Genomic DNA, 24,596 nt, shown 5'->3' with positions numbered 1-24,596 from the left:
ACTGTGGTAGAGGGGGGCTCTGAGTTTGGTGCTAGCTGGTTTGCTAGCTGTCTCTGGGTAGATTTCAGCACAATCCTTTTCTATGCCAGGCGTGAAAACAGCCAAAACTGCTTTGTGCTATTCAATTAAATCAGGTGAGAATTAGGTGTTTTGTTTTTTTGGAAGTCAAAAGCTACTTCAGTTGCTTCTTATTTTAACCAATTCAGCTCCAGCTTGCATCTTTTAAGCTACATTTGGCAGCTTGTCAACTTGTAATTCTGACAATCACTAAATAATGAGCGATAAGTGAGTTGAATGCATAAGACCCTGTTTCTACTACATACTGCAATTTGAGTTAACTTCAGTTGGAGGTAACTCAGCCAGATTTTATTCTTATCTCAGCTGTGAGGTTTTTTTTGACAGGTTTTCAGACTGAGGAGTTTGTACTGATGGGGAAAAAAATCCCTTAAGTTGCAACTAAGCACCCAGTCAAGTGCTGTTCTCTATAACCAGTTTCTAGCTAAAAATGAAGTGGGATCTGACCATACCTAATGAAGCCATAACCTCAGTGGACATTAACAAGGCATGGAGACTGCATTAATAACAACGTTACTCATCGCTACTTTTCTGAATATTCTCATGTTTATCATACTATATGAATATTGAGACTGTATGCTCTGGGAGGCAACGACAACTTGTGTCTCTTTGCAGTATCTTGCATGTGTTGAATGTCACATTAAAGAAAGAATAACGTAACAGGAATACGTACCTTTTTTGAGGAAACAGTGCACAACACAGAGGAGTTGCAAACACAAGGCTGGAGAAGACAAAAACAGGTTTACAATATTTAGGGTGCTAAAAAAAATTGAAATTTTACAGTGTAAGCACAAAGCTCTTTTGTTTTGGTAGGATAGTGAGATAAGGTTCAATGAAAAACAACTTCATTTCTCACTGCATTATACTGCTGAAATCCTTTGTGTATTAAATGCATAAGCAATACCCTTTCATCTGATGCCCCTGCAGTGTTCGTGCAATATGAGGTGCTAAACAGCAGCAACTGCAACCTTCCATTAACCAGATGTTTCAAGAACTCAAGTTCAGTATTCGTTTACTTAGTTTATTGGTTATGGAGGTAGCAGCTGAAGTATCTTTTTAAAAAATCAGGTTGCTTATGCATTTCCTGTTGCTTCCTTTCCTCTTCCTTACCCCCTGCTTTTTTTTTTTTTGTCCACTTCTTTAACTGTTTCCTTTTCTATGGTATTACCAGCTTTATCAGCCACAGATGTAGAAATGAAGTGCTGTAGTCTCAGTTTCTCTGAACAGTGGAGGAATGTCATTTCTGAAGCTTATCTGTATTGCTTCAACATGTTTGTTTTTTTTTTAACCTTTATACAAAATGCAAATGCTACTTTCCTCAAAAAACAGCCCCTGAAGTTATGCCCTCAAAATAGCAGACAATCCAAAGAAGGCACTCACCAGAATCCGACTAATCCAACTTGAATAGGAGCACTCATCCATGGAAATCTCTGTTTAAAGTAAAATACAACACTAAGTATGCTATCTTTTATTCCTCTTCCCACCTTGGAAACTTGCACTGGAAGGGACAACCTGCACCTAAAAGTCTGTTTTACACGATGAAAGGAAAACGATTACCAGCATACCTTAAGCTTGAGCTATGGCTTGAAAGCCTTATCCCAACCTCTTTCAACTAGCAAGAAAGCTCTCAGTGATATCAGCTTACACTTATTCTGAGCATCCCTTAGAAACTACAGTAGGTGACCAACTGTTTTACTTTTGAACTGATCCTGACCTGAACCTCTGTGAGTCACGTAAGCCCACAGTAGCAAGTCGAGAGTGGCACTGGTGGAACACGCTGGCAGACCTGAGGGCACAGGGAGTTTGGCTGTCGCTCTCTCCTCCATACCATCAACTGGCTTTAACTCACAACTGCCACTCTGCCTTGTGGGCAACAACCCATTGCACCTGCAGACCAAAAATGAGGGAATTATCAAGGAACTGGTTGCCCTTCCTCCTGTCTTATGATACATTACGATATGATGCGTGGGAATTTAACTGTTAAGCACCCAGCCTCGTACAGCCACGTTCTGCAAGTGTTCATCTCTTGTTAAGCAAAAAAAATAGAGGGACTAGGGGACAAAGCTGAGAAAGCACCCCATAATACAGACCTTTTTTTATAGCATACCCTCTGGTGTTTTAACTCTTGTACGTAAACCAAGAAAGGACACAGTTTTCTTGTAGGTCTGAATGGTTTAGGAAATCCCTCCCCTAGCCCAGGTTAGAATTCTAGTTGAAATTGCTAATGGAATAAAAGCGGATCTGTTCAAATACAGTTTCTACGTAGGGCTTTTTCTGTTTTGTTACTGTAAAATCATACTGTAAAATTAAATACTGTCTTTAATAAGAAGAACGTATACCACATTATATAATTATAAGAAGCTGATTTTTAAACAAATGAGCTAATGAGTAAGAATGTGTTAAGGTGGGTGACGTTCTCAACAAAGGAGATGTTCTCCTGCAAGAGGCATTATTCAAGATGTAGAAGTTACAGGAGAAACCAGTGAACAAAAGACAGGCAGTATCTGACAGGTGAGATAGAAGGATGAAATTTAGAAAGCTCAGTGTGATAAAGCTGGTGCTAAGTAAGGTCTAAGCAGTGGTAAGCAAGCGTGGGTATGAAGCTTTCTCCAGAGCCTGAGAGAAAGAGGAGATGATGTAGAACACACTGTTCCTCTTTTTTTCCTTCTTCCTGGTGTTAACCTGTAATCCAGAAATGAATGCAGAAAGAACTTCACAATTCAGCAATAAACTGCAACAATAGGTAGTAAAAGAAAAAGCAACAGTAAGAAGGGTAAAGACTGAATTCAGCTGTGCTCCATTGTTCTGACAATGCACTAAACACACCTTTGACTCTCACTTGAAATAAATTACTCAAAATACTTTAAATTTTATATAGTGGGAGAGTTCCAATGGCAAGAGACTCCAGGCTGACAGGGGAAGATTGAAGTCATCATCCTACATTTAGTTGGGAACACAAAAACTCAGGAAGGTAACTGGCTCCTTCATACAGGGAGAATTAAAGGAGAGGGATGCTGAGAACTGCACTGCAAGATGCGTGAAAGAAATGCCCCAAACACTTCTATAACCAAAGAGACTTTAAGGACGTCCTGATTTTGGTTTCAAGCTTTCATCTGAGCTGGTTATTATTCTGAAAAAAAAGTCAATGAACACAGACAGTACTGACATCTATTTCATTTGGTGGAACACATTTTGCCAAGGTGCCTGATCTGAATTAGAGCTTCTCTTTTTCAAGCACTTTTCCAGACGGCACTAATTGAGAACAATGGTAAGGTAAAAATAAGGTGAAACACTGAGACTAGAAGGTCAAAGGCTGCCCAGAGAACGATTTAAAATAATAAAGCCAGTCTCAAATGCAGGCTGCACATCCTTGTAAAGAGAAAACAGAGAAGTACAAGACAGCAAAAGAATTTATTCTGTTAGAAGATGTATTTAAACAGGGAAGAAGGCAATTTCAGATGAATTAGGATTTAAATTCCAGATGACTGCAAGGCATCTTTGGCAGTTAGTGCAAGGAGAAAGTAGAGAAACGATAGCAAACAAAATGGAGAAATGGAGCAAGCAAACAAAAGCCAAAAAGAAAAATCAGATTTTTTTTCTGCTGCTTCTACTGTGAGATCTCCAACTGTGTCAGCTCTCTCAGGGTAGCTATGACTGTTCTGAAGGAACATCACTACATGAAACAACAGCTAAAGAAGGAAAGCATGGAAGGAGCTATGGCGTAAGACATTCAAGAATGATATTTAAAAGAAAAAAAGGCTGTTCTAGTTTTCTAAGAGCTCTGAATATGTACTTTAGTTACAGACTAAGAGACTTGAACTTTCTGGAGTCAATATAGTATGCAGAACCAGAGAGAAACAGTCCCTGAAGACGTGAGAGTGGCAAAATAAATTAAAGCTTCAGTTTCCCTTGGGATTTTCAGACATTTTTATGAGATAAATGTTTTATTTCCCATGGGGAAAGGTTATCTGAGACTAAACAAATCTATAAACCCTGTCCCTTAGAGCAAGGTTGCTTATGGATCCTTTTGCTGCAGCAAATGTAGCAACGATTTGGTTCCACATGGAGCTAGTCAATATGTGCAGCATACAGCCAGCATACAGCCTCACCATCAAGAGTCACTGCATTGCTTAATTCCTCAAAATGCAGTTAAAGCAACTGCAGAAATCAAAGGCAAAAGGAGTGTGTATATAAAACCAAATTTTTAAGAGTTTTCTGGTCAAGAATTAGGATTTCTTTAACCAGCAAGTACGTGTTTGTATTTTAAAAACATTTTTGAATCATTTTCTAGCAATAATTTTTGGGAATACTGTAAGCTATATTAGTGCTATAACTGAAATATCCTCATGCAAAACCATGTTAGAAAACAGAAATGAATAATACTACAGACCCTACATCTTATTTTAAATACCAAAGGATGACCCACTGCCATCACTGAGACCAGCAGTATTCACCTCTATCTTACTGGAGAGCATTGCTATATGTTCCTCATCATTTAACAGCCTTTTGAATTTCCTAGCCCTGCATGTTGCTTTAATAGGCTTTGGCAAGCTTACAAGAAGTTTTTTCCAAGAGTGCTGATGATGTGCAAAGCAAAGACTAAGAAAAATGAGTTAGTAAAGCTTGTGTGGATGGTGCTGGAATACTGCAGATGGGATGGTGCTTCTGAAACCTCGAGAGAACGGGCAGAAGCTGCTTGTTAGAAATGCAGCTCATTCCTTAAAGGCTTTAATACTAATCTCTACCAAGTGTTACCACTGATGACCTGTAGAGCAGTGTTTCGCCTCTGCTCAGTCTTTGAGGCTGTGGGGGAGGAACAGGTGAGCATGAATGGTCATGATGGTACCAAAGACCACTGAACAGTCACTGAAGAAATCACTCATTTTTGCTGATCTGAAAAATTCACAACACTCTTATGTGACACCACACAAACAACAACAGATATTTGTCTTCAAACCCTGAGAATTTTCTCAACATCTTCACAAATGTCACATATTTCCAGCTGACTTTATGGCATTTGTGTTAATAATGTTCAAGTAATGCATTCTCAAGGACACAGCAGTATCACAAGCCACTTAAAGTTATTTTGCCAACAGAGAATGGGTCAACACCTATGGAGCCCAATCAGTACAGGGCTCCTTACACTGCAAACAAGTGTATTTGGATGCACTGCAGTTTCAGTGTGCCCAGGTGGCCAAGAAGGGCCAATGGCATCCTGGCTTGCATCAGAAACAGTGTTGCAAGCAGGAGCAGAGAGGTGATTGTTCCCCTATATTCAGCACTGGTGAGGCCGCACCTGGAGTACTGTGTCCAGTTTTGGGCCCCTCACTGCAAGAAAGATATTGAGGCCCTGGAACGTGTTCAAAGAAGGGCAACAAAGCTGGTGAGGGGTCTGGAACACAGGCCATATGAGGAGAGGCTGAAGGAGCTGGGAATGTTCAGCCTGGAGAAGAGGAGGCTCAGGGGAGACCTTATTGCTCTCTATAACTTCCTGAAGGGAGGTTGTAGTGAGCTGGGGGTCGGCCTCTTCTCTCGTGTCATCAGTGATAGGACCAGGGGGAATGGCTTCAAGCTACGGCAGGGGAGATTCAGGCTGGACATGAGGAAGTATTACTTTTCAGAAAGGGTGGTCAGGCACTGCAATGGACTGCCCAGGGAGGTGGTGGAATCACCGAGCCTGGGGGTGTTCAAGGAAAGACTGGATGTTGTGTTGAGGGACATGGTTTAGTAGGAGCTATTGGGAATAGGTGAATGGTTGGACTGGATGATCTTTTAGGTCTTTTCCAACCTTGGTGATTCTATGATTCTTATACATTTACAGCACCAGATTTGACTTCACACCACTTGAGCAGCAATGGAATTCAGTGAAAACATCATCTTTGATGGCACACGCACATCCCACATCTACCCCATGCTCACACACCCAGATTGTTTTAAAAGATCATTTGAAAAAGGCATTTTTATCATCACTATTATTTCCAAACTCAAACTGCCACCATGGCAGCAAAGCAAAGCTTCCTTCATAGATATTTGGGGGGGGGGGGGGGGGAAGAGAATTATACAAGCTTTTACTATTTTTCAGATAAGCTGTATTCCAAGTCTTGGTAAGAGGAAAGTGCCTTCACTAGAAAGAACTCTGCATTTTGTGCATAACCACCAGAATAACAAAATAAGTAATTTCTTCATGTCCATTAAGATTAAAAGAACTAAGATCCCTCTATCTGTGAAAGACAAAGAAAGCAGCACCTGTAAAGTGCTCTCTACAATGTTCTCCAGGAGTGCTCTGGAGGAGAATACCAAGACTTAAAGTATTTTAAATACATGAAAATATTAACTTAGCATGTGAAATACAGGTACACAGTTTATCTCAGACTAACCTTTAAAAAGGCTCTCTTTTCCAGTGTGTTCATTATGAAGGGAGGAATTGCTGCAAATGAGAAAAAAAGATAATGCATCAACCTCGGAGATAATGGCACATGGATTTAATCTTCTGTATAGATGAACTAACACTGGAATTCAGTTTTCATAGCTGTCTGTCATTAACTGAGGTTTCATTTCACGCTGCCATTAAGAGACACTAGATTGCTATTGACATAAGTAGACTCCTCCAGTAAGTGGAACTTCTAATTTCACAGGTAAAGGTAATTAACCTGAGCTCAGTGACTTGGCACAAACCTTCAGTAAACCAGTTCCACTCGAGCAGGATTTGCAACGATTCCTTTGCTATCTGCATGATTTCTACACTGTTCTGTTGCACATCAGTGTAACATGCTGTGGATGTTTTTCAGTAAGAGATGCAGACTTTAAATTCAACAAACGTAAAGACTATGTGCATAACTGTAAGATAATTGGGCCTCTAAGAAAATCACTTCCATAGAACTTCAGCTCTGTCACAGTAGGAACTTATAATCAGGAGCTGTATATGACTGAACTTATTCTTACCCATGCCAGGAGCAGCCATGAGGATCCTTGATATAACCACCTGAGTAATGGCCTGCTGAGCTGCTTTTGTTGATTCACCCAGTCTGTTTCCATTCTCATCTGTGATGGGGATTCCAAACTTGAGTTCCCTGTTGAATAAAAATAATACAGCAGAGACTGACATGCATTTATCTGCTTTTGCTGGTCATGTTTCTCCTCTTTAAAACTTTTGATTGGAAGAATTATGCTATTTTATTATTCACATTTGGAGCAAAGATTTCAAAAAGCAAAGAAAGATTTGGGGCAAAATATGCTAAAAGAGAACAACTGAATATTTGTCAAATCAGTCTGACCTCTGAGCCTGGCCTCATGTATTCTGAGACCTGTTGTTTCTGTAACACACAGAAGACAGAGGGTTCTTCAAGAAAAATCAGAATGAATAGAATTTCCTGGACTGCTCTTAAAGTAGTCTGTCCTTTCCCACTTACAACATAGGGAATAAAAGCAGATTAGTTTCATTGAACACAATTCTCTGGCATTCTAGCCTGGGTTTTCATTTTAACCACCAAGAACATATTTGGAAGTATACCAGAATGCACAAAGCAAACTACATTTCTGTATCTGCACAATTGTCTATCAAAGCTTTAACACAATTCTGCACTTGAGCAAAGCTCACATACAAGGGAAAAGCCTTTCAGAAAGCGAGAAGCAGACAGAAGGGCAAATATACTGATGACTGCCTTAGTTCTTCTTCCCATCATTTATAGGAAAAAAAAATACTACCATAGATTCAACTTCACCATGAACATAAATATGAAAATATTCCCTTTTTTGCTCATAACCTTGTGTTTCTAAGAGGATGTTTTTTCCCCCCCTCATTTCTATTCTTACTTCTTGCCAAATTAGAATACATATGAAACTTTGTTACCGAGAAAGTGCATGTTTTTGGTAGTCTCAGAAGATCAAATGGAACTCTGGCTATAACATACTCTAACTCCTGTATGTGGGATTTGAAGCACCACCTCTGAAATGATCATACTTTTCCAAAGCACAGTTCGTATCGAAAGGGCCCACGTGATCAAGTCTTAAAGGACAGGTACTTGACTGCTGAGATTTAAGGCTGAAGAACTAAATAATATTTATCTGAAGAGAATGAGAACGTTCTATTCACACATGTCACAGTCAAACAATTAAAACAAGACTATGCCCAAGGCTTTTGCAAGGTTCTGAAACAAGCTAAAGATAATATAATGTTCTTTTTTCAGCACCTTGCTGATCTAAGAACTCAATAACATCCTTTCTTTTAGAATGAGCAATTTTTTTTTTTCTTTCCCTACCTTTGTCTCATTAGTGGAATATTAATGCAGTTAGCAGCAGCAACAGCAGCAAAAGGAACAAACCGTCCTATAAGAGGTGAGACATGCTGTGAAAAGCAGAAAAAGAAGAATTACATAATTATTTTTTCTGAAGGTCACATCAAAATGCTTCACTCGTTAATGACAGATAAGATTTCCTTTAAATTAAAATTCAGTGAAAAAATCCCTGGTAAGGCAGAGGCAAAAGAGACACAAGCAAGACTTAAGTCATGGAGACAGGCAAAAACCACCTGAATTCAGTTGCATCATTGCAGACAAATGCCAGCTTCTGAGCACGCCTGTCAGCTTGATGGCAACACTAAACAGACATTAACTTCACTATCTTCAACAGCAAGGTTACAGCCAGCAGCATTTCTAACAGCTCTGCATCTAAGGACACTCACTGCATGAAGCCATGTATCTAGTCAACCTCTCCTATGATCTGAGTTACTCTGCCTAGAACAGCATCTCTCAAATAAGGTGTCAATGCTGCACCATGCCCAATATATCAAAGCATAAACTGAGGGATATAAAATAGTTTTTTATATAGCTTTTACAACATGCTGCATATTTGTTTGAAGAATTTGAGTTTTCCATATTTAAGAGAAGCAGGTCTTTACACATTCTTCAGCCAGTCCAGCATAGACTTCCATGTTTCCAGAAGTAATGCTGTACATTAAAAACCAGGCAAGCTGCATGACTGTGTATCAGGTCTGTGTCACTGTAATTACATCCACTGCAATTAACTTTCAATTGCTGCTAGATACTTTGAAACCTTAAAAGAAATGGCAAAAAGGCACCTTCATGGGATACATATTGTGAATGAAAACAGCAAGGATAGGGCATTAAAAACAAATATATATATATAAAATCATCTATATGGGGCAAAAGTAAGATTGGGAAATCAAGAAGGGAGCTGCCAAGGGTAATTACAACTCCATGAGGGAGCTGTGCACAGCATGACAGAGCCAGAGGAGGGGAAGTGAGCCATTTCATAGAACACCAAAATCTGAATAAGAATGGGAGGAGTATCAGCAATACCTTTGTTAGTGCATTAAGTCCTAAAGCTGTCGCAACAGCACCTGTGGTAGCAGAAACATAGGCTGTTCCCAGCTGGCTAAAACAAAAATAACAATGTTTGTACATGCATCACAATTATATCCATGCCACTTCCAAAAACAAACAACTTTCACACATGCAGTAAGTTCCTTCCACCTACAGAAGTTAAAGCATATCTTGTTGCAGCAACACAGAAAGGGTTAAGGATGGAACGGTCAAATGAAACCACAGATTAACCCTTTTTCTTCCACTATCAGTAAAAAACAACAAGCAAGCGACATTTTAACTGTGAACCAGGCTCCAGTGATTCTGCACTCATGTATGGCATTTTCTCTTATGTCTGAACGAGCACTTTGAAGGATTTCTAAGGTCAAACCCACAATAGCATTTGAAATCAAAAGTATCAAAACCCATCTGTGTAGACCAGCTATGCTGCAAACACCCAAATCCAACCCAACCAGCCAGTCTATATGTCCTCTAATCCACTGCCTTCTGCCAGACATCTACAAGAAAGAGAGCCTCAGAACTGATTAAGACCCTAGATTTTATCTTTAAGGGCAAAAAAGAAGGTCACGTTCATCACTCTCAGGCTCCTTGACTATACATACTGTAATACTATAATGGGGTGATAATAGCAGGGTGACAAAGTCTTCAGCTACAGCAAGTGAAAACAAGCCCAAACACAGCAGCCACAGATGCAGAAATGAAGGAAAAGAGCTGCTTACCTTTGGAAGACCTCAGGTAGGCAGGGATCTCCAGCAAGAGATGCCCTCACCTCCACTGCCAACCCTTAAATGAGGTCTGGGAAAGGGTGGATCCTGGCTCCATCCCTTCCGGTCACTCAGCTGCATTGCATGCACCTGAGCTCCCCTGGGTTGGCCCTGCCTTCCCACCAGGTGCTCAATCACTGCTTCAGGCCATGACTGAGCATTTCCACTACACAATACCAAACTGATGATAAATGCAGATGAACAAACTTATCTACCATCTCAAAGACCAATCATACTCCAGTCTACGAGAGAGAACCTGTGAACATATCAGAAGCATCCGTACAGTGTCTGACCTGACAGTAATTGGGGCATCACCGCTCCTGTTTGTGTAATTTACTATAGCATTGAAGGACTGGTTAATCCACTGCCAGAAAACCACTGCTGGTGTCGTTCTTGAAAAAAGAAACAACTATTAATATTGTTAAAAACAGAGTTGAGTCAACAGCAGAAAAGCGTTGGCAAATCAAGAAAAGCCTCTGCAAGCAGTAATCATACAGTTCTTGGATACCTGAATAAAGCAGTTCAGCCAAGGAGATACTGTCTTAATAATGGAAGTGCAAGCTACTTCTAAGAATCGGTTTTAAAAGGCATTGGAAATGAATAACAGTTCACCTGGGACAAAGGTTTATAATAACAGCAAAAGCATTGTAGCAAACCTCTCTACAAAAACATACAGAGGAAAAGAATGGAACTCTACAAGATCTAGAGTACTTTTCCAGAGTTAGTGCTCTGCAGCTCACTCACTTCCTTTGGAAACTCCGTAAGTGACTGAGAAATGGATTTTAGAGGCAGGGTTTGCAGGGTTTACTTTCTCAGTCTTCAAAAAGTTACTGTGCCCCTAATTGTTCTAATAAATCTCTGAGACATTATAAGAAGGAAAAGTGGGATATATGGATTAGGTGAAGCATCCAAGGGCATATATCACAGCTGCTTCCAGAGGAAACCAATAATCAGTGAGGGTATGAGGGAACACAGAGAGAAAAGAGAAAAGGAAGTAAAATTTTATATTTTAGAATATTCATTATACATCTTCTGAAACGCTCTTTTGACAATAACACTGACCTTCACTTATCTAATTTGTAGGGAAATGTTTCATGTGTTACACTGCCACTACTTACCTATAAAAGGTCATCATACAACCTGTGATAGTCATGTTCATGGGTACCTGAGCTGACATTCGCCCAATCAAGACCATCTTTTCACCAGTGTCTGGATGAAAGGCTGAATCATAGATATACTTTGCTCTCCACAGTTCATTTTCAGTCAATCCAGGTGCTACAATACCTTGTCTTGGAACAAATTGAAACCAACAAAACAAGACAACAGCAAAAAGCACAGCTGTTATAAACATAAAATGCTGCAACTTCCAGTGAAAAAACTTAGCATCAGAGGAAGCTAATTTAATCTAGCCTTACAGTCAGCTTGTATTCAACTATTAAATAAATTGGTGAAACAAGAAGAATTAAAACTCCCAGCAGTGGTTGTGTAGGCTGAGTTGACAACCAGCATCAAAGTTCTGTTGACTCAAGCCAGTACTGGAGCTGAGCTGGAATGGACAGCTAAAAGCACTAAGCATGAAACTTTGGAAATTTAGCTTGATTTACTAATTGATTTACTGCCCCAAAAATACATTTGAAAGCCTATTTTAAACTGTTGTTCTATTGACTATTTTCAGAACTAGACACTCCCACATTTTCAAATGCTAAATAGTTTTTCTCAGATGACAATTCTCCCATTCATTAGTAATCTGACAGCGTTTCAAGCTCTGAAACAAGACAGAAGAGTGGTGCAATAAATACAGGGTCTTAAACATTTCCTTTTAAACCTACAAGGGTGATATTCTTATCACTGTCATTACTTTTTGGGCCAGCACTAAAAGTGGCTGTCATACCTGTAATCATGCACGATTTTTCTTGCGCTTTCCAGCTGGGCATCAGATAACAAAATATTCCGGGGGTCTGTTACAGTGAAGAAGTGACTGGCTCGCCCAATGAAAGTGCTTTGATCCCATCGGGGCTCCTTGATATTAATATTTAACGGTAGATCTGCTGACATCTTCAAAAACTCTGTGAAGAAAACATGAATGTTTGCAATTCAGAATTCTTATTTCTTAACATGTCTCAAACTGATAAAACCCCACAGTGAAAAACAGCTTTAGTTGCAGCAAAAAAAAAAAAAAAAAAAAGAGAGACATCTTGCAGAACTGAGCTTTAAAGGAGTACAGAAAGTAGATGATGTCAGGCATCATCATAGTTTTTATGAGATCAGTATTCATACAAGAAAATAAACTAACTTAAAGAATTTAAACATCTGCATTTTTGGGCTTGCTTCCCAAAACATTCATACATTTCATACCTTCCTGTAAGAGTATGATTATCTGAGGATGAGTAGAATGCAAAGTACAGCAGCTCACTAAGAAGTAGATGTACTAATTAACAAGATATTAAACAGAAATTTGCTTTACTCGAGTGATGAATTAGTGTTAGCTGAACACGTTGTCATAAAGGGAAATTAAACTTTTCAAGAGATGCCTGAAGCAGCAGCACAGCAGCATTTACCAACATGCACTTAACACCTCTGGCATTGCAAAGCAAAAAAAAATTAGGATTACAAACATCAAATATTTTCAGTAAATGCTGTTTCTCCAAATCCATGTTCTTAGAATCAAAGATTACATAATGCAACAATTTGCCACATTATGAACACATGAGCAGTTCTTCTAATGACACATCAAGGATGGTAACAGATCCACAGTGACAGGCACCAAACTAACACAGCTCTGCATTTAGAGGGCTTGAAGCCCAGAAAATTAAGAATTTACTTCAAAATGACTCTGACAACTGATCTTTACCTCCAACCAACAAACCTAAGGAACGCTGTAAGGCTCCTGAGGAATTGGTGTAAATTTGGTGAAACTTGTATGGTGGAGAATGTAAAAAGGAATTATCAGAAGAAAGGAACTAAGGATGCAGAGCATCTTCAGCATAAAAATAAAATAAAATAAAATAAAAACAGGGAAAAAAGGAGAGAATATTCGTGAAACTTGAAGAAGTTGTCCATCCCTCAAATGTAACTATGATCCCTCTTCTTCTGCATTAAGTGGAAAAATCTGTTAGTCACAGGAGAAGAGAATTCTACAGAAATAAAGGCCTAAATGCCTGTTCTGCTGCATGCCACACGCCTATTATGTAAAGCACTGGGTTTTCCAATATCATTGGATCACAGAATTGCTTGAGTTGGAAGGGCCCCCAAGGACCATCAAGTTCCAACCCCCCTGCCATAGGCAGGGCCACAAACCTCCAGATCTGGCACTAGACCAGGCAGCCCAGGGCCCCATCCAGCCTCCAGAATAGAGACACTGCATGACAAAAAACAAGCAAACCAGACCATCTTCTGGACTAAAATGGTGACAGCTGCAAAGGGCAGGGAAATCATTCTGAGAGTACTTCCCTATCACCTAAGTATTTGCAGGGCAGTCTGTTTCAATATCCTTATAATTAAGTTATCAGTTTCATTAGGAAGGATTAAACCCACTTAGGACAGCTTATGTCAATCTGTTTAAAACTGTCCAACAAATGCTTAAAAAAGCACTCCATAAAAAGAAGGTCCTTGCTTTCCTTTCACACTGATCAGCAAGTGCTGAAAACTGCTTTGTATATATTACTGCGTTGTCTGTGATTTGTTTTTATTGCATACCAAACTTGTGCCATGAACCCAAATCTAAACAACAAAGATTAATTCAGTATAATTTCACTCCAAGTCACTCAGCCTGCCCTGATGGAGGTACATCTCCAGAGAACAGAGAAGGGAACCACAGCCGTGTCCTATCCTTACCCCCAGTTAAACTGACATGAGCACGTCTGACCTTGCTACCAACACACCATCCTCCTGCGTGGGCATATCCCAAGGAAAAAGATACTTTCACACGGCTGCATGGCAAGGGTTAGCATGGCAGCAGCAAAAAGGAAAACACTTTGACAAAGGATCCTTGGCATGTGCCACAGCAAAAGTTTATGCTTGAAATCACTGTGTCTGTTTAAAAAGACGACAACAGGAACAAAAAACACTGACTTTGATAGGACTGGTCTTGACAAAGGTAAGGCAGAGCACATGGACTCCAGTCTCACTGGCATTCACCCAGAAAAAGATTTGCTCTTGTGCAAAAAGAGATCAAAGCCTCGGGTGCCTACCATTCAGGAACACAACATTTTCTTCTCAATCACGTGACTCACACAACTGACTTGCACTTTAATACTATCAGTAGGCACAATGCTTTTCTAAGTGAGTTTCAAGTCATAAAGACTCTGTGCATGGACAGACCACAGTGCACACACAAAGGAGTGGATGCTGTCCAAGCAAGGAAGCATAACGAGTTCCAGACACTGGAAAAATACAGTTTGGTGACACACAAAACTTGCATTGAAGTAGAAAGGTTGCAGGGTTTGTTGGTCTTGGGACTCTGAGTCACTGCTCTGCTAGAGTGCTCCTTGTCTAGGAGAGCCAGGGAAGATCTGCATTGGAAACGTACACCAACAAAATGTTTTTAGAATACCATCACTTGTGGCAAATAGTCCTCACTGTAAGTTAAGCATGTCCAAGATTTAAGCTCAAATTACCCAAATATTCATAATAAAATTGTGATAAGTAGTAGTAGAGGGCTCTGAGGTTAAATCAAATTAAAATAAACCCAAGTGAACCACGAGATAAGTGACAAGTTTGTGGAAGGGGAAAGTAAATGCACAAATCTTCCAGAATGAAAGTGAAAAGGTTTACTTTGTTTTACATACACTATTGAGTGCCAGGGGGCTGCTGCAGGCCACCTCTTTTTTGGTTGACTAATAACTTGAATTTATTGTTCCCACACCTATCTCTATTTGGTAAGTGGTGACAGGAGAGAACACCTGCAAAATAGGAAAACTGAATTAGCAGCACCTGAGATTTTAAGGTGGAAAGGTAAACACCACAATCACCCAATCTGGTCTGAATGCCCCTCTTCCTCAAGCAACTCCATTAGCAGAGAATTTGAGAGATGGCATTAATTAAATTGCTGAAATAATTCACACTTAAACAGGACCGTGGGGTCACATTCACAACACAGAAGGATCAGCACCACATGAGCGGATAAATGACACGGATGACAACATAGCACAGTGAAGCACAATATCATGGAAAACGCACAGTAAGAAATAACATCTCTGCTGTTTCAAACGACTAAATGGGGAATATTGAACAGAATCAGATATACTTGCAAACCTCAATGTTAGCAGCACCTCATACTAGCAAATTAATCCAATAATAAAGCACCAAGAGTCCTCTGGCACATTCATGCTACTGCATTCCCCATTTCCCAGTGCCACGGAGAACGGCTGCACCGTCGGATTGTTGCAGCTGCTGTGGGCAGAGCTGTGCTCCTGCAGTCTGGCACTGCAGCTCCCCAGCACCAACACAGCGACCATCCATGTTTCACAGTGCAGCCATTTGTGCATATCAAGGCACCTTTTCAGAATGCTAACTCCAATCACGTGCTTCATCAGCTTCCCACATGGGAATGGCTGTGGCTTGCTGGAACATGCTGCCAGGAGTTCAGCTGCAGGACCAGCAAGATGATTACAGACTCTTTTGATTACAAACTCATCAAAATATTGAAGCTTTATTTATTCACAGCCAAAAATAAGGCTTTCCTTCATCTGCAGAGAAATTTTCAACTCTGTATTCTGAATAACCCTCTACAAACATCTTTCTTTGAAATTGAATCGCTTCTTGACCGTGTCTTTCAACTCCTCTTTCCAATCAGAAAGTGACCTTGAACAGAATGCCCCAGTGCTAAGCACACCTAAACCTGCTGTCCTTTGATAAGATGAAACTGCCTGCAAGTTCCCACTGTAAACTGACATTAATGGGAAGGAAAGAGGGCTTGGAACGAAGTGAGATTGGCCTCTCTTAAAAAATAATTACATAAAACCCACAAAAGCTTGATCAACAATTTTAGTACAAAGGCTGCATTTAGATTTGCTGCAGAATCAGCAGGAATAGCAGGAGACTTTAAACCTTGTTTAAAAGGTCAACAGTAGCAGTTGCAACAATTCTTAAAAATGCCGATTCAGGAGTTGTCAGTTCCACTCTGCAGTGTTCTATTTCCAAACTGCATTTCAGACAGCACACGGACTGCCATAGATCGCTTCTCACACTGCAGCAACAGCCAGAAGAGTAGCAAGGCCCATCCGAGACAGTTTGGAGCAACCCAGACATCTGAGTGCTCATTTTGACATGGATGAAAAGAAACGTGGTTGAAAGCAAAAGATGAGGTTTTATAAAATGTGAACCCTATTTGTGACTAGCAGTGCACTTGAAGGACTCATAAACTAAGGGGTGAATTCAAGCTGGGCGACCCACACTCAGGCAGCAGTGCTCGAATGAGGAAATTGGATTTGCTACTTTCCTTATGTTACTTATATCCTGTATTTTAACCCAAATCTTGAAAAAATCCATTCTGCAAGTAAAAGACCTCACCAGACACATCACTGATTTTTTCCAATATCCAACCTAAAGCTGAAAGTAGAGCTCTGAAAAAAGAAATTTCTTGATGACACAACTGAGTATCCTGATGTTTCTGAAAGCTGTAGTCACTGTTCTGAGTCAAGAAGCATCCCTAGCGTCAAAATATCCATTCCTTGAGTGATGCAGACAGCTTCTGCCACTGCTCAGAAGAGCAGGGAGGTGATTCTGACAATGGCTAAAAGATAAGAACTGCCTGCAATTGCTGAGAAGCGTTATATTGTCTGAGAATGTTTTGAGAGATACTAGCCTGAAAACTCACCCAGAAATAGGCTTTCCTGAACAGATACAAAGGCCTGGATTTTCTTGAGTGGGGATCCTTTGGCAAATGTTCTCAGTTTGAATAGGATACTGCTTCACTATACAGAATTTGCTGTTCCTTTTTGGTTTTATGGGGGCCAGAGTCCAGATTATCAGCTCCAGTAACTTCCTTTATTTTAGTGGACTCTGTAGATGAGAGTGGCCTTTCACCTCCCTTGCATGCAGACCCAGAAAGCAAGCAAACACCGAGCTGGGGAGGACAACAGCTGGCCAAGAGAATAGAAGGCTGTGTCTAAAGCGGTGCAGGTGTGATAATGAACATTGCAACATCTCACATCTCAGCTCCTCAGACCAAATCATTTATAACATTACTTATACGTCATTGGACACGTGATACTCACAGAACTCAAAGTAGCCTTTGTAGAAGAAGGGAATAAACTAGCCAACACAAATGCTGAATGAAAGATGGAACTTTCATGGTACCCTTTACCAGGACTTACTTAGATCCCTCACTTCAGGCATTTGGGTCAGATCATGATTCACAAAATCTGCTAGGAGCTAAGTGTTCTTTTTTCAGAAAAAGGAGAACAAAATCACTTTTCTTTCCCTCTCTGAAAACCGATTAAAAACAGAAGGTGTCAGCAGTACCCACGTATCAGAATCCTATTACAGAATAGCTCTAAAGTTGGAGCCACGCGCTGCTGAAATCATTTGAGGTGCAGATTCATGGGGAGAGAGAAAGAGAGAGAGACAAGGTGCGACACTTTTAGGCTCCTCGATCTCCGTCCTTCAAAGCACTCCCCCAGCAGCTGGCTGTGAAAATGTCCTGTTCTGGGAAACAAGAGATGTAGGCTGGAAAAAGCCTTAGGCTCAGAAAAGAACCAACTGCTACAAAATGGGGAGGGGAACAGCTCTCTTCTTCCTCTGCCTCATTTATAAATCAAAGCAACCACGGCCACTCGCTTGTTACTGCAGAGCTCAGTTCTCCTGAAGCACCTCTCATGGTGCTTTGATAGAAACTACAGAAAGATTCTGTTAGGCACTTTTATTCCTCCAATAACATACTGGCCCTTTTTAGGCCTTCTTTGCCCAAACAAACCCAGTATTTTTGTTTTCCATGAGGAACGCCATGAGAACAGTGGCTAGTTGGTTTAGGAGAAAAAAGAAAAACAGGAAACATACTTCCTCCTGATCAGTAAAAGGTGACCCATTCTACTTTAAAATTACAATACTCTGGTAAAGCAACAGCAAAACAGCAAAAATGCAAACCCAGCTATACTCATATTTCAATTGTTCTGGCAAAGGAAAGAACACAATGAATGCATTCTCCAGGGATGTCAATCAAGCCAGGACAGTTGGAAAGCACTTCTATGTGATGGCAAAACAGCAGCTCTCAGACTTAGCAGGATCATTAAGCAGTGGTATTCCTCTATTTGCACTGTGCTTGCTATCGCAGTTTGACAGAAGCACCACTGAGAGAAGTATGATGCAACATGCACCAAATGCTAACAAACACACTTGCAAAGCGTTCCTTCCCCCAAAGCCTTTCCATCCAGTAAATACCTATTTAGACTACAAAAAATAATTAAAAAAAAAATATATCTTTACACTACGCTTCTTCCTTCTGCAATCACAAGAACAGATTGAGCGCTGGAGAAGGCAAATCGTGGCAACACTGCAAGACACTTTTTTGCTTATAAATGTACATCCTGTTTGTAGCCTAGCAACAGACGCAGCAGTCTGCGTTAAAAGGGTAGTGCCTGCTGCCGGGGCTCTCCTCAAAACAGCAGCCATCTTTGGCGTGTCACTTGGTGGGAGATTTCATCATTCTGTATTGAAGCCGTTTCCAGATGCCCGAGCTGCAGCAGCGCGTGCCTGCAATCTGCCATCTCCGCTCACACCGCGGGATGGATACCGCAGCGATGTGTCACACACCGACCCCTCCTCGTCATTAAGAGAGAAAAAGCTAAGAAGGGTTAACTCAAGGTCTAGTTTTGTGTCATTGCTGATTGCCGCGAGCTTGTCTCTACAGCCCTACGGTAAGCTGAGGAAGGATTATCAGGCCGTATCCAGACACGTTCATGACCTTCTGCCATAGTTTTTGTTGCTACTGGATATGTATATTTCCGATAGGAACGGCACAGCCAATTTTAAACTGCTACAAAACCAGCCGTCGCTCCCTCCTGCTTCATCATTATAGCAACAAAATAAACACTCCTACTGAGAACCCCCGGCTCCCAGCCCTGTGACACGGCACCCGGCTCTGCGGGCAGCTCGGGGGTGCTGAGAAGGCGTGGAACCCGAGGATCCTCTTTGAGGAAACAGGGGCGAACTCAGGCTTGGGATCCTCCCCGAGGAGGACGGGGGTGGCAGAGCGGGCAGGGCGACAACCTCCACCCGCGGCCCGGCCCCGCGCCCCGCACTGCCGCTACTCACTGCGCCCCGCGCGCTGCCGGCTCCGCGCCGCCCCGCCGCCCGGAAGAGACTCGCGTTGCGCGGGGCCGGCTTGAAGAGCGGCCGCCCCGCTCCGCTCCGCCCCGCTCCGCCCAGCGAGTCCGGGCGGAGAGCCGGGGGTCGGCCGGCTAAGCAGTCATCTTGGGCAGTGAAACAAGGTGTAGGGCTTTATACAGCTTTGTACTGGAGACCAAGTGTAGTAGGAGGGCTGCAGGGATGCTCTTTGCCTTTGTGGGGAGAACGTGCGCGCAGGCTGAAGGGAAGGTTTGGCAGCCTGCAGCTCCTCGTGGCACCTCACGTGGAGCGGAGGGCGGCGTCGAGCTCTGCTCTCTATGGCAGCGACGGGGCTGGAGGAAACGGCGTGGAGCTGCGTCCGGGCAGGGCAGGTGGGGGTGAGGGGAAGGTCCTGCACCGGAGGGCGGTGGGCACGGAACGGGCTGCTAGGACAGCGGGCACGGCTCTGAGCTGCTGGAGATCAGGGAGTGTTTGGACAGTGCCCTCAGACGCAGGGTTTGGATTTTGAGTGGTCCTGTGTATGGACAGGGGTTGCATTCGATGATCCTTGTGGGTCCCTTCCATCTTGGGATGTTCTGTGATTTTGGGTTATTTGAGGCATTAAGGTGTCCGGTTTGCGCAGCTCCCTGATGGGACAGGTCTGCCCTGCTCTGCTGGCAGCTCGTGGCAGAATGTGGCTTCGAGTTCTTCAGGCGGCTCAGGCTGTGAAATTACTTTCATAATTAACGGAATAAAAGCTTTTATTTCTTCTTGAAATATTATTGGCCACTTCTCTAGCAAGATGGCAGTACTTGGTTGGTGAACAAATTGGATCATCAGTCAGTTTAATAGGAACAACTTCAGAGGCAAAAGAACCATTGGCCTGAAGGCAACCTTGACAACAAAGATGGATGTTTATGGACTTTCTCATTTTCGTTACTCCAGCTTTAATAAGTATTGCAGAAAACAGCCAGCAGCAGGGAAATGCTCATAGGAAACCACAGTAACTGAACCCTTAGAAAAATAATTCACCCTCAGATCCTAATCCTAAAAAATAAAAATAGGGAAAAAAAAAGAAAAAAGAAAAAAGAAACTGTATTACTATGAAATTTCTTCCAGCTGATGAAAACTTTCTTGCATGTGGTGCCTTAAAAATGTCAAATGAATGTGGATTTAAATAAATAAAAGGCTGAGGAATGGATCACAGAGTGTCTCATTCTTTTTGGTTATTATGGTCACTCCTCGTTTTCTCTTTGTACCATCTGATAGCTTCTCTGATGGTTATGAGATGTGCCGTCATTTGAGATTAAAAAAAAAAGGCTAGGGATACTCAATTAGGCTGTTTCCATTCCTTCTACATCCCAGCTCCTAGATGAACACGGTGATAGATGCACAAAATGGATTGCTAGCTCATTTCACAAATCAATTAAAGCTCATTAGAGTCTCAGTTTGATAGTGTTATGATAATTTGATAAGTCAGCAACATGTGAGCTGGTGTCATCCCCTATCTCACATTGAGTCTTTTGGGAATGGGAAAAGCGTGCAGCGATGGAGCTGTGTTACATCCCATGAATATTCTGCAAACTGTGCTAGGTTACCTTGTTGGTGTGCCAGAATAGCTCACCAACACGCAGAGGCCAAAAAACAGACACTCCACGCTCACAGACTCTTTGAAGTAAAATAAGACAGGCTGGAAGAGGCTGTGGTGGCTCCCAGCCAGCTCTGCCTTAGAGGACTGGGAGGGGAGGACCCCACGATGTGGGATGCAGCATATTGATCTGCAGCTGGGTAACACAGCTTTGTTCTTCTGAAGTCTTCGTTCCCTCCCAAAACCCTCACACAGTCATATAGACTAAATCCACGTAATTTGGTCAGTAAACTCAAGTATGTGTCTTCTTACATGTTTTCATATGGACTGGGGTTAAATTACAGGGTAAGTATTAATGGTACTTAAGGGAGCATATCTCTGGAGACTGAAATGGATGCATGAAGTCAGTGCTACCTTAGTTCCTGCTGAAGTGTTCCTTTCAGTCGTCTTATTTCCAGAAGACTCCTGCAAACCTTCAGGTGTACCTCAGTCCTTTGTCTTTGTTGAACTACGTATGAATTTAACCCTCTTTGTGTTTCACCTGAAAGAATTTCTAGACTGCTGCAGAGCAAACCTTTCCCTATGCAAATTAGAGCAGGAACTCTTCTGTTTTTGTATAGCTGCTGCCTCATCTAAGAAATGAGCTTTACTGTATTCACTCTCTTCAAGCTTCACCGCATTCATAATATTTACATTGCACACTAATAATTTTATGTATTTTGCCATTTCAAATTGGCGCTGGGAATCAAATGACAAAAACAGAGCTGCTGTGCACTGCAGTTATTAACACAGATATCCAGTAAGTGGCACTGCAGGACTAGGTTTTCTGCAGCCCTGTATCACAAACAGCAAGCATGGAACGTATCAAGATATTTCTACTCCGTGAGAAAGGCAGTTGTACAGCGGGTGGGAAAGGATGTGTGATGACGGCTCTGAAGGTGCAGAGCAAGGAGCTGGAGTGTGTTCAGCAGCTGGCTCTTGGGATGGTGTTAGGAACCGGCCTTGGCACCAAGCTGACTGTTATCAGAGGTTTGCCAGAAGAACCCAGCCACATTTCTGGGAACTGTTTTTAGCACTCACTTGATGGGAGGTGCGTGTGAAAGCGTTGTGCTGTGTTTTACTATCAGGAGCACAATATGGGACTGGGTGAACCATATATATAAAGCATTTCTTCTGCTCTGCTGACTTACTGTGCATTAATGTTATGCAGGAAATCCAAACCCCAGACTGGAAGGCATGTCAGTACAGTCTCCTAAATTCAAAGTCTTTCTGAACTAGAGATTTCTGTGAGTCCATGTCAGTATATCAAAAACCTCCACCCTATTTTCCAACAGTCTCAGCTGCCAAAGAATAAACTATTAACCAGGGAAAAATGGTCCAACAGATGAGCAACACAACACTTTTTGATAACATAAATTGTAATAAGCCCTTATATAAACTCTAGTGGAGAATTACTTGCAAAGTCAGTTGAAGATTTTGGCTCCGTTTATGGTATCTGAACCTAACTTCAGCTTACTCATGCTATATTGTGCCAAGCTAAATTGATGCATACCAAATTTTCCCCTTTATCTAGATGAAAACACGCACAGTTATGGCAAGCAAGAGGAAGAACATGAAAAGCCATCCTGCATTTAGAAGGGGCACAGCACTACCTTTAAAGGGATAAAGCAGAATTTCAGGAGGACTAGAGGCCATTTCCTCTGTGATGTGGTTATTCCAAAAATGTCTCCCTTGGAATTGTCCACAGCCTGGAGCACTGCTGGCAGCAAGGCTCTCAGCCAGGCAGGCTGATGGATGGAGTATGGAGCAAGAGGAGGTGCGGGTCCCTCCTGCTTTAGCACCATCCCATGGGATGTCCCAGCTGCTTCAGCTGTGCTGGACAAGATTTTTGATCATCCTTTAAGGACCAGGTATGCAGCAGCATCAGCTGACAAGCACAGGAGCATGCCAGAACATGGAGAGGCATGCAGAAATGTGAGTGAAGAACAACGTGACAACACAACATGGGGCAAAATAAGACAGCACCAGACAACTCTGAATAGCATGCCATATTCTATTGCAGATCATTGGATCATTATGGTTAGAAAAGACCTCTGGGATCATCCAGGATATCCCCAGCACTCCCCACCATGCCCACTGACCATGTCCCTCACTGCCACATCTATTTCTTGAACACCTCCAGGGATGGTGACTCCCCACCTCCCTCAGCAGCCTGTGCCAATACCTGATCACTCTGAGAAGAAGTTTTTCCTAAGATCCAGCCTGATAGCATGCAACAGCATTAACAGCATGGATCAACATCTCACAGCATGATAAATGTACCTAGAAAGCTGGTAGAAATACCGAGAGAGCAGTGAGAAATTCCTAGCAGCAGGAAAATTCTTGGGAACATATAGAAAGTGTCAAGAGAACCATAGGAAACTCCTAGAAAGATTTTGGGAATTCCTAGAAAATTATAGGAAACTCTTGAAAAACAAATTTCATTCCTAGAAAGCACTGGGGAGAATCCTAGGAAGCAAAAAGTGAATTCCTAGAAAGTTGGCTACAAATTTTTGGAAAACTAAGAGGGCAATTTCTAAAAGGGAAGGGTGAATTCCTAAAAAGTAGTAGAGGAGTCCTAGAAAGAAATGCACAATCCTTAGAAAGCCATGAGAAATTCCTAAAGAGCGGAGGAAAACTCCTGGAAAACAGGTTGGAATTACTAGAAATCGAGTACAGCTAATAGAAATCATTGGGATATTTCTAGAAAGGCATTAGGGAATGAGAATAGCTGTGCTGGTGCAGCCAAACCCTGATGTGTTCCAAGCTCAGAGCTGCTAAAACTCGCAGGGTTGGAGTGTGAGCAGCTCACTGGCTTTGAGGTCTGTTGTCGGCAACTGAGGTCCCTGATCTTGAAATGGATTTTGACAAATGGATGATAGGATGCAGGGAACATTTCCAGTCAGAGGAAGCACTGCTTGTTAAACACTGCTCTGGGAGCTGCTGTTACAGCAACTTCTTTCTTTGCAACACAGGGCAGGGAAAAGCCAAGGACACAGAGGCAGGCTGCAAAGAGCCAGATATTACTGAATTACTGAGATGAACCAGTTCTACTTGGTGCGACCAGACTGGCACAAGGGCTGGAACAGAAAAAGTATGCAGACAAGGTAGGGTGAAAATGAATTTGGGATTGTGTCATGGTTTGGGGTAATCCAGTCTGATCCCTGGGTGTATCAAAAGCTCTGGTCGAAACTGTGACAGGAGGAATGAAGAGACTAAAGCCAGAACCTTGGTTTGGATTCTTATTTTTCTACTGGCACCAGTCTGGACATTAGGACAAATTTATTCGTTGTGAGGACAGTAAAACACAGATCAAACACTGCCTCTGTGCCTATCAGTGCTAAGAGATATTTGGATAATGCTCTTCTAATAAGCTTTAACTTTTGGTTAGCCCTGAAAAGGTCAGGCAGTTGGACTGCATGTTCTTTCAAGGTCCCTTCCAACCATCCCATTCCATTCCATTCCATCCCATTCCATCCCATTCCATTCCATTCCATTCCATTCCATTCCATTCCATTCCATTCC

The 24,596-nt window shown here is 41.9% G+C and overlaps 1 protein-coding gene across 3 annotated transcripts in view; it reads right to left on the bottom strand.

The window, feature by feature from the left end:
• The window catches only part of SFXN1 (sideroflexin 1), a 35,538-nt gene that overhangs the window by 590 nt on the left and 10,352 nt on the right, over positions 1 to 24,596 (bottom strand). The window contains exons 1-11 of one of the 3 annotated variants that reach the window (XM_042880789.1): positions 19,433 to 19,468; positions 14,968 to 15,081; positions 12,072 to 12,246; positions 11,299 to 11,469; positions 10,474 to 10,572; positions 9,393 to 9,468; positions 8,334 to 8,419; positions 7,018 to 7,145; positions 6,453 to 6,502; positions 1,456 to 1,505; positions 749 to 796 (exon numbers count right to left, since the gene is read on the bottom strand). In XM_042880789.1, the coding sequence (XP_042736723.1) occupies positions 749 to 796; positions 1,456 to 1,505; positions 6,453 to 6,502; positions 7,018 to 7,145; positions 8,334 to 8,419; positions 9,393 to 9,468; positions 10,474 to 10,572; positions 11,299 to 11,469; positions 12,072 to 12,235 (872 nt within the window). In that variant the 5' untranslated portion in view covers positions 12,236 to 12,246; positions 14,968 to 15,081; positions 19,433 to 19,468. Of the gene's footprint in view, positions 1 to 748; positions 797 to 1,455; positions 1,506 to 6,452; positions 6,503 to 7,017; positions 7,146 to 8,333; positions 8,420 to 9,392; positions 9,469 to 10,473; positions 10,573 to 11,298; positions 11,470 to 12,071; positions 12,247 to 14,967; positions 15,082 to 19,432; positions 19,474 to 24,596 lie in introns of those variants that run through there. The other 2 variants (XM_042880788.1, XM_042880790.1) reach the window with 2 other exon arrangements.

This window comes from Lagopus leucura, unplaced genomic scaffold, assembly GCF_019238085.1.
Source record: "Lagopus leucura isolate 7727_CA_CO unplaced genomic scaffold, USGS_WTPT01 Super-Scaffold_100027, whole genome shotgun sequence".
In the NCBI taxonomy this organism is placed as follows: domain Eukaryota; kingdom Metazoa; phylum Chordata; class Aves; order Galliformes; family Phasianidae; genus Lagopus; species Lagopus leucura.
Note: the sequence above shows the minus strand (reverse complement) of the source record. Positions and strands in the feature narration are given on the sequence as shown.